Source organism: Chiroxiphia lanceolata, chromosome 9 (genome assembly GCF_009829145.1).
Source record: "Chiroxiphia lanceolata isolate bChiLan1 chromosome 9, bChiLan1.pri, whole genome shotgun sequence".
Lineage (NCBI taxonomy): Eukaryota > Metazoa > Chordata > Aves > Passeriformes > Pipridae > Chiroxiphia > Chiroxiphia lanceolata.
This window is the reverse complement of record NC_045645.1, coordinates 3272441-3281987: the sequence shown is the minus strand read 5'-3', so window position 1 is coordinate 3281987 and position 9547 is coordinate 3272441. Positions and strand designations below refer to the sequence as shown.

The following is a 9547-nucleotide window of genomic DNA, read 5'->3' as shown; positions in this document are numbered from 1 at the left end:
GCCACCCAAGCCCACGGCACCTCATTCCTCATGGCCCCCCAAGGTTCCAGCTGAGCCACTTGGGAGCCTGGGACAGGTAGTTAAAATACAGAAATGTCAACTTAAATTAAAACATATTTCATAAAGGAGAGAGATAAAACCTTCCCCGCAGCATGATGTGCTGAGGGATTTATGGTACAGGGAGGACTGGTGCCCCCACTTCAGTGGGCTCTGGAGGGGGGGGCTGGCTCAGCTGCTGCTGTTGGCACTGTGTGGCACCCCAAGGCACCGTGCTGGGCTGCTGGAGCACCCGCCACCTCCCCACCCTGGCCATCACAGAGGCCAGAGTTGGGTCTGCAACAAAATGTCAGCTCGATAATAAAATGTGCAGGAGCTATGTTTTCTCTGGGCCAATAAAACTCCTGCAGCAGCGGGGATGCTTGGTACTGAGCTGTCCTCCCACACCAGCTCGGCCCTCCTCATCTCCCTGGGGGACACGGGTGCCCGTCTGACCCCACGCTCATCGTGCCAGCTCCCCAAACAGCGGGTGCCAGGCACAGGCCCCAGAGCTGCAAGTGCCACAGCAGGGAGTAAATCCACTGCGTCCTGTCAAAGTAAAGTGACAAAACACCGTCCTGCAATGCAGGATCCACAGTTATAACAAGAGAAAATCAATGCAATATATTACCAGGGATATAAAGATGCCATTAATGCTTCAGCACAGGGCCCAGCAGCTTCACCTGCCATCAGCAGGGCAGGTTTGCGTGAGGACTCTCCACATTCCCATCTGGCTGCCAGGGTCACCCACGTGATGGGGCTCAGCCCTGTGTTTATTCACTGGCACCCCCTCAGCAAAGCTTTCCTGCTCCACCCACCGAATCGTGGGCTTTGACCTTGCCAGGTGCCTGGGCTGCAGCTGGAGATGCGGCTAGGACTGCCAGGGCTGGAGCAGTGCGTGGCCTCAGCAAGCACCTTTCTGAGGTGTAAGGATCCAGTGAAGCTGCAGCTCCAGGCCAGGCAGGTGCCACCCCTCGCTCTGTGGCTCCCCATGCCTGCACAGCTCTGCCACCCACCTACCTGCACCCAGGCACCTCCTGAGAACGACTGAAGAGGATGACAACCCCCATGTACCACAGAGGGAACCTGCAGGACACCTATAAGGTGCAATGCTCCCCTGGCATGGTGGCTGCAGGCAGGAGAAGTCTGTGTCCTGGGGACATGCACTGGGGACACACGTGTTAGGGACATGGATGCCACTCCCTGCGATGGATAGTTTGGATTATTACTCAGAAGTTGAGCCAAGCCTTTTCTAATTGATTAATCAATAGCTTTAATTGAGTTGAGACTGTAGTGGGTAACTTCATCACTGCTTTCCTCTTGGCTGGCACTGCCCCGACCTCCCACCAAAAACCTGTTGCTGTGGCTGGCCTCTGCCCAGCCACGCTCTCCCAAAGAGAGCACTCCAAACACTGCGAATTCCTGGGGCTTGCAGTTGGCTGGGGCTGCAGAGGGCTCCTGCAGCAGTCGCAGAGGAGCCGGACCATGCAGGACAGGCAGGTTGGAGTCCCCACGAGCAGGGTGAGTACAAGGGGCTGCAAAATGTCCAGGGCTCATGGTACCCGTTCTGCCAGCCACGGCACAGCCCCTGGGCATGGGCTGGACCCGGCACACACCTCACCTGTGCCACCTGAGAATGCGCCTGGAGGCACACGGAGCGCCGGGATGGGAACATGGGGATGAGTACAGGCACCGCCGGGGTCAGACTCCCGCACGCCGGAGCCACAGCTCTGCAGGAGTGGAGATGAACATTTTATGGTAAAATATGCAGAGCATGGGACAAAGGAGAGAGCGTTTCTTGCATAATGAGACACTGTCAGAGACAAGCTCCCCAGGAAACCAATTAACAGGGCGCTCTGCGTGTGTCGGGCCAACACTTGGCAAAAACACCTCTCCCGGAGCGGGCGCGGGCCGCGCTGTGCCCCCCGCCCGCCCCCGTCCCGCAGCCCCTCCGGCGAGTGCAGGACCCCCACGCGTGTCACAGGCAGCGCGGGGCCGCTCACCCGCGGGCACGGGCCGGAGGGCAGGGCGCTGGGGCCGAGAGCTGCAGGGCAGCGGCTGATCCCGGCCACTCCCCGCTGACGGGGCCGCTCCCCGCAGCTGGGCCGGGGCTGCCCGGGCGGGAGGCGGGAGCACCGCTCCGGCCCGCCCGCCGCCCGCCCCCGGCTCGCCATGGCGCTGCGCTTCTCCGCCAACGTCTCGTGGCTGTTCCCGGAGCTCCCGGCGCTGCCGGCGCGGCTGGAAGCGGCGGCAGCCGCCGGTTTCAGGGCGGCGGAGGCGGCGTGGCCGGCGGGCTGCCCGGCCCAGGCGCTGCGGGCGGCGGCGGAGCGGGCGGGGGTGCGGATCGCCCTCCTCAACACGCCCCCCGGTACGGCCGCGTCCCCCGGGTGCCCGGGGCGGCGAAGACCCTCCGCTGACCCCGCCGTTCTCTCCCAGGGGACCCGGAGGCGGGCGAACTAGGGCTGGCGGCCGTGCCCGGGCGGGAGGCCGCGTTCCGGGAGGGCCTGGCGGCGGCCGTGCAGTACGCCAGGGCGGTGGGCTGCCACAGGTAGGTGCCGGCCGGGACCCCGCTCCGGCCGCCGGGGGGGTTCCTGTGCCGCCCTCCTGCTCCAGCTCGTCGCCCGAGCGGGGCTCACCCTTTGCCCTGCGGCGCCTCCAGCCGCCGGGTCACGGAGCCTCTCCCGGGCAGCATCTCCTGCTCGGCTGCATCGGGCGGAGCCGGCGCGGTGCAGACCCCCGTCTGCGGGGCCGCGGCCTCAGTGTCCTCTCTGGGAGCTGCCAGGCACTCGTCTGACCCTTCCCTTCCCCACCTCCGCATAACAGGCCCCAGGAGAATCCTCCCTTTTTCCTCCCCACTTACACCAGTCGTTGCCCCCAGGACACCACAACAGTTGCTTTATTAAGGCCACGCTGCCTGGAGGCAGCAGAGACACCCTAAGAGATGCAACGAGCCTGGCACACTTTCCTTCAGAAAACCAACGGGGCCCTTTTACTGCTTTTACTTTGCATCATTCTTTCCTGTTGAAACTCAGTCCAAAGCCCTTGTGGATGGCAAGGACTGGGCAGGCCAGAGGTTGCCCAGCCCCCTGCTTGTACAGGCAGAGTGAAAAGGGTTTTGTTTCCACTGTTCACCTTCCCCCAGCAGTGGCTGAAGAGCCTTGCTTTTGCCTGGCCCTTGAGCTCTTCACAGCAGGGCAGTCCAGCATGGGCCCCTGTCCCCTCCCTGCTCACAGCCAGTGAGCAGTGAGACCACGTGTCCAGCCTGCCCCTGGCAGAGGCAGCATGCCAGCTGCCCCTTGTGCTGGCCTTGGGGCAGCACTAGGAACAAAACCAACCAACCTCGGGGTGAAAGAGCTGGAAGCAGCTGGTGAAAGAGGGAACAATCAAGGTCTGAGATTTGTCAGGCAAAAGGTTCAAAGTCAGCCCTCTGTGTATTGAGGCAGAATAGCATGTACTGCTGCCAGTGGCTGATCTCTCTGTGTCTCTAGGATCCATGTGATGGCTGGGCGGGTTCCCCTGGGTGCAGACCGGGCTGCAGTGGCAGGTGAGATGGAAACCACCTTCATTGAGAATCTCAGATATGCTGCTGACCTCCTGGCCCAGGTAAGTGGGAAATGTGTCCTGCTCTGCGGAGGCAGCTCTTAGGGTACCCAGGAACACCCCAGCAACCTGGCATAGGGAAGTTGTGCTCCATAGGGTGACATTACTGTGTTACAGGAAAACATGATTGGACTCGTGGAGCCTATTAACAACCGCATCACTGACCCTCGCTACTACCTGAACACCCCACACCAAGGTAAGGCAGACATCTAGAGACTCCTTCAGAGGAAAGGATCCCCAAAGTCTGATGAAAGGCAAGAGGTTGCCTTACCAGCCCAGAGATGCTGAGGGAGCGCAGTTGATGATGGGGAGTCTCGGGGCTTTGTGAAGCTTCCACCCTGGGGGCAATGATCTCTTGTTTCTTGCACCCTTAGCTGCTGCCATCCTGGAGAAGGTGGGACGGCCCAACCTGAAGCTGCAGTTGGTGAGTCAGCACTGAAGATCTCCACGGTCCACCAGGAGAATTTTGCACAGGCCCACAGGGGAGTTCTAGGGGCTGAAGCTTGTTATCCTCTCCTGAGGACATGGAGAGGGAGAGAGAGACAGGGCCTGTAGCACAAGCTCATTGGTGAAGAGCTGCATCCTCCATCTTCCTCTCTCCCTCCCAGGACCTCTTTCACTGCCAGATCATGGATGGCAATTTGTCACACAACCTGGACACATACTTCCCACTCATCGGTAATGCCCTGCACCCAGACCAGCTCCTCTGTGGCCATGGGGCAGGAGTGGCTTTGAGATGGAGCCCTCCTGCCCCAGGCTCTGCTGTGGCTGGCTGGGGGTATGGGGCTGCTCTTGGGTCACCTTGTCTCATGCCCAAAGGCGGCTCCAGGTGGGGCTGCCTTGGGCACGGCCTCTCCCATTCCCTCTCCAGGTCATATCCAGATTGCACAGGTGCCAGGACGGCACGAGCCCGACAGTCCTGGGGAGTTGAATTTCCCCTACATTTTTGAGCTCCTGGAGTCCCTTGGCTACACTGGCTATGTGGGGTGCGAGTATGCTCCCAAAGGTGAGTGGGCCTGCAGGTCTGAGCCCCAGGTCAGGGCCAAGCACGGACCAGCTGGCTGGGTACTGTGCAAAGACAGGCAGATCTTGGGGGGTGGCAGGTAGTGGGTGTCAGAGTCCCTACCTGGGAATGAGAGCTCTGTCCTGAACAGAAGCTGCTCCAGCTTCTCCAGCTGCAGTAGGAAACCTTGTGTGTCACTGCAGGAGACACCCTGGAAGGTCTGGGCTGGCTGCGCTCCTACTGGGAGAGCCGAGGGCTGCAGCATGGTGGGACCAGCAAGGCAGCCAAGTAAAACTAGAAAACCATGGGAATAAAAGACAAAGCAGTGGCTTAACAGAGGAGCACGTGTCTTTTCTAGGACTGAGGTGGGATGATTCCTAGAGCAGCTTTAGGAGCATCTATGTCATATTTCCCTTCCCCAGGCCCTCCTGGGTCTTGCCCAAGCAGTTGGACTCCCATCTACACCAGTGCCATCTGTAGCATGTCATATCTAGAGATGGCTCAGGCACCACTCTAGGTGACTTCAGGTACACAGAGAACCTTCACTTCCAGGCTGCAGGGGTGTCCAGGGAGAGGTTTCCAGTCTCCCCCACTAAGGGGAGCATTCAATCCTTGGGAAGGGTGTGAGCTTTCTCAGTCCAGCTCCAACTGGTGCCTGGAGTTGTGGGAATAATGCTCTGGACTTCTAGGCACTGCAGTTCTCAAGGCTGTTGCCAGTGCCCAGCACTGACTGCAGCAGGGGAGGAAGTGAAGCAAGCAGCACCCTCCCAGGCTGCCTGAACCCTGGTAACAGGCTGGGGGCTGACTGCCCTGCTGCTCCTGCTCTGGAGCAAGTGAGAAACTCCGGTGCAAACCCAGCCAGGGTTGCTCTGCATCCCCTACAGGAGGCGTTCCACATCCTAGCCTAGAGCAACTGAGCAGGGATCTGATTCAGTTTATTTCACAGATACACCAATGGCTTAAATGTACACCTCCATAAAACCTTCGTATGGTCCAGTTCACCTTTCCTGTCCCATCCAGTGCTCTCCCGAGGAAGACAAAGGGCCAGAAGCAGTCAGCCTCACTGCCTGGAGCCCTGAAGTCCAGGAGTCTTTCCTCACAAAGCCCAGAGTGCTGTGTGTGCTCCTCCATGCCTCCCCAGCAGGCAGAACTCACCTGTAGACACCAAAGCCATGCCCCTGAGAGTTGCTCTGTTTCAGCCAAGCCACAGTGGCCAAGCTCCTGCCCTTGTGGTTCGGTTCAAGGTCGTTCAGTATCAAACCCACCAAAAACAGCACGTGAGGGCCACACCAGCCCACCAGGTTCCTCGGTTCAGTAGCCATGTGTGCCACTGGCAGCGCTGCCTGCAGTGCCCAAGCACAGGTCCCCTCACAGACCTGCTCTTCCCCATCGCCACCCGTGGCACAGCCGTGCTGAGGTCTGGCACATGTGTTGCACCAAGGAAATGGGTGCCAGTGCTAGAGCAGGCCCGTCCAGAGGTTGAAGCAGGCAGTGTTGATAACTGACTCCAGGTGGTGATATGTTGACACAAGCTGTGGCAGAGGACTCTCGCTGTTCTGGGGCTGCACTGGGAACGGCTCCCGGAAAACCACGGTGAGGCTCTGCCGAGAGGGAGGAGAGGGTCAGGGGACAGGATTCAAACAAGCACTGTGCAGTCCCTAGTCCAGGTGTGTGAGCTCTTTTTTTTGGTAGTCTTAGGCAAATACTGGGAGAAGTCCCAAAATGCCAATGGCACTAAGCTAATGCCTTCTCCTGTGACAGAGCATGTTTGAGCCTCCTCCCAATTTTTTTGGTGGAAATTAGGTGCAAGCACTTGCCCACTCAGTCCCTGCTCTCATGCATCTGCAGTTATACCAACCCCAGCAGCAGCCTCAGGAGAGGAGGGGAACCCACTGACTCGACATAATAAGGGGCTTTCAGGGAAATTGGAGGGAAATTTCTTCTTCTGAGGCAAAGAGTAGGAGTAGGAGTGCAACTAATGGGGAAGGGGAGGAGATTAAACGTAATAACTGCAATCCTAAAAATAAGTACTGCCTGCTCCATTCTGATTAGTGACTGCACTGACAAGGCAGGGCAACGGCAGAGGGAAGCAGGGAACAAGGTTCAGAAGAAGAGGTTGCAGGACCTGAAGCAGGAGAAGCTTGTGAGTGACTCAGTGCACTCAGATCAGCATCACGGAGGCAAGACACAGGGACTGGATGTTCTCCAGAGCTGAAATGCAACACATCTAGTAGCCAGGGTCCCTAACAAACTGGTAAAGCCATGAGAAGAGCTGGGTAACTACAGAACAGAAAACGCACCACCATCGTTTAAGAGGGAAAAGAAAGCGATTTGTGAACCCAACTCCAACAGTGTGCAAGGCTTCAGAGCAGGCTGGGAGAGAAAGAACCGTGAGGGAAATGCAGCTCAGTGTTACCAAAGTGATGTGCTAACGCTAAATTTCTCTTTGATAAGGTAATATTTCTAGACAAAGGAATCATGGTACATCTTATCTAAGCTTCAGGAAGGATTTGATGTGGTGCCACATGGGAAATTTAGGTAAGCTGAAAAGATAGGAATTAACTGAAATTATAAGGTGAGGATGGCAGTGCTGAAAGGGGAAATAGCAGGCTGGAGAGAGGTTACAAATGGAGTTCCTCCAGGACAGGCTTTGGGACTCATGTTGCCTCGTACTTTAATGAGTCTGGTACAAAGATGAGGAATGTGCTGATAAAATTTGAGGCACTAAGACAAAAGAGGATTGGGATAATGCAAAAAAAAAAAAAAAAAAAAAAAAAGCCTGAGAGAGTTTTGAGAGGCCACACTACAGTGTGAGGAACACAAAGGATTTCTGTTACAAGATGGGAGTCACTAGGAGAGGGGATTGAGGGTCTGGGTGTATGATATCAATGATCACAAGGTGACACTATGACCATTAGGTGGCAGGAGGCACAGAGAAGCCTTCCAGCAGGCACCACCTCTTCTGTCTCCCCTACCTGCTTTTGAGATGGAGCATGATTTATTTACAAAGGGATCAGTTACGCTGCATTCTCTGCAAAAGCCTCACTGTGGGCAGAAGGCTCCTGTAGATGCTCTGCTTTCACACGGAGCTGCCTTCCCTGTGACCCATCCTGCACCCTGCCTGGGAGCACAGCTGAAAGGAAAGTATTTTTGCCCTCAAGTCCAGTAAAGGCAAAGGTCCTTGCAGGTTACTGGGACCCTCACAGTGCAGGTCCCCTTCCCTTCTGCTCAGGTATGAACAGCCCACAGCACTGGTGACCCCTCCCAGCCAGACCCAGTGTGATCTGGCTTGGACTGAAAACAGAAGGACTCTTTAGCCTGAATAGAGACAGCTGAGAGAATGATCCAAAAGCAATCCTGTGAAGGAAAAGAGGATCAAGTGCTCCCTGTGTTCTAATACAAGAACAAAAGGGCATCACATGGAAAGAACAGTAGGAGCTTCAAAAACAAGCCAAAGAGTTCACCTAGATTACAACTGCCTCGTGGAGCTGCAAAAGCCAGGGGAAATCATGGATGCAAGAAATTAACCAAAGGAAAGCTGTGGAGGGCTATTAAATAAATGAAAAGGACACTTCTAGCTCAGGATGGGCCTGAGCTACAGATTTTCAGATGTTGGGAAAGTATTTAAGGGAGGTGTTACAAGGTTCTTGACCTGCTCTTGTTCTCATGCACACCTGCCCTTAGCCACTGCTGGATCAATCTAGACAGATTCTTGGCCTGAGCCAACATAGCTGGTCTTCTGTTCCCAAGTACTTACCGTCTTTCCTGAATGAGAATCGAGAAACACAAGGACGAAGCAGTCTGTGAACTTCTGGTTGAGCACGACCTGTCAGGAGAGTCAGAGCACACGTCAGAAAGGAGACAGAGACCCCAGGACAGGGACACAGCGAGAGAGGCTGCAGGTGGGTGACAGGCTGGGTCCTACCAGATACTGGGTGCCGGTTTCAGCATTGTGGAAGTGCCGACAGCTCTGGGGAAAGCGGCTCAACAACACTTTGATGAGGCTCTGGTACCAGGAGACTGTCATGGTGAGGAAGCATTCCTGCAGGCATGGAAAAGGGCTGATTTCAGCCTCCCTCTAGCCATGGCAGCAGCAGACATAATGCTACCTTATAGCCTTCAGACCCTGAATCAGATGCATCCCTCACAGCCCACTGAGCCATGCTGACCGATGGCTATTCACTCTCCATGGACAGGTCCATGCAGTCTCCCCCTCCCCCTGCCAGCTAGGAGCTATGTTCCTGCCTCTACCTTCCCACCAAGCAGGAAGAGACATGTCCTGCAGGTCCTTCACCTGTCACCCCACTCCATCCCAAGCAGAACAGCAGCAGCAGCTGCTGTGCACTGTGACTCCATCCCTGCTGCTCACCAGCTGGGGGTCGACATCCGCAATGGATTTCCCATGCACGGCGTCGAGCAGCTCCTCCAGCTCCACCAGCGAGAGCTTGCCCAGCTTCAGCTTGTCGGATGCCAGAGGCTCCAGAAGGAAGAGGCGCTTCCAGAGATTGTCCCTGCGGCAGTGACACTTGGCCAGCTGCACCATGCTGCTGAGCTGCTTCTGGGCTGAGGCCACCTCAGAGGCCAGCAAGGGGAAGAGCGGCGAGGTGTAGAAGAGCCCTGGCCCCAGTTTGACTTGTGTGCCCCCCGCGTAGAACTCGCTGCTGTCCTCCACGTCCTGCCACAGCTCCCGCTCTGCTGGTGGCTGCTGCCCCAGGCTTGTTTCCGGCTCCGCTGCCTCCCAGGCTGCCCGGCCCACCACAGGCTCCAGCACTTCCCGCTGCAAGCGTGGCAGCTTCTTGAAGCGTCGCATGTCGGCCGTGAGCCGGGGAAAGAGCTCCCGCTGGCTGGTCATGATGACGTAGAAACGCAAACTGAGAGCAAGGAGACACTTGTGACCTGGGGAAGGGC

General features: G+C 57.0%; 2 protein-coding genes across 2 annotated transcripts in view; one reads left to right on the top strand and one right to left on the bottom strand.

Annotated features, from left to right (window-relative positions):
• Positions 1-2205: 2205 nt before the first annotated feature.
• On the top strand, positions 2206-4973 carry HYI (hydroxypyruvate isomerase (putative)). The gene is made up of 8 exons (XM_032695766.1): positions 2206-2404; positions 2473-2584; positions 3525-3639; positions 3754-3832; positions 4011-4060; positions 4245-4314; positions 4508-4642; positions 4843-4973. The coding sequence occupies exons 1-8, from the start codon at positions 2209-2211 to the stop codon at positions 4929-4931; spliced, it is 846 nt and encodes a 281-aa protein (XP_032551657.1). The 5' UTR covers positions 2206-2208; the 3' UTR covers positions 4932-4973.
• Positions 4974-5557: 584 nt separating this feature from the next.
• The window catches only part of SZT2 (SZT2 subunit of KICSTOR complex), a 51933-nt gene continuing 47943 nt past the window's right edge, over positions 5558-9547 (bottom strand). The window contains 4 exon segments of the mRNA XM_032695769.1: positions 5558-6240; positions 8397-8465; positions 8565-8681; positions 9009-9510. Of these exon segments, the coding sequence (XP_032551660.1) occupies positions 6097-6240; positions 8397-8465; positions 8565-8681; positions 9009-9510 (832 nt within the window). The 3' untranslated portion in view covers positions 5558-6096.

Bases quoted from the DNA above. Each gene is read 5' to 3' on its own strand.
- HYI (XM_032695766.1), top strand. From the start codon at position 2,209: ATGGCGCTGCGCTTCTCCGCCAACGTCTCGTGGCTGTTCCCGGAGCTC. The intron at 2,585-3,524 runs GTAGGTGCCGGC...CTGTGTCTCTAG, and splicing joins AGGGCGGTGGGCTGCCACAG to GATCCATGTGATGGCTGGGC. The intron at 4,061-4,244 runs GTGAGTCAGCAC...TCTCCCTCCCAG, and splicing joins CCAACCTGAAGCTGCAGTTG to GACCTCTTTCACTGCCAGAT.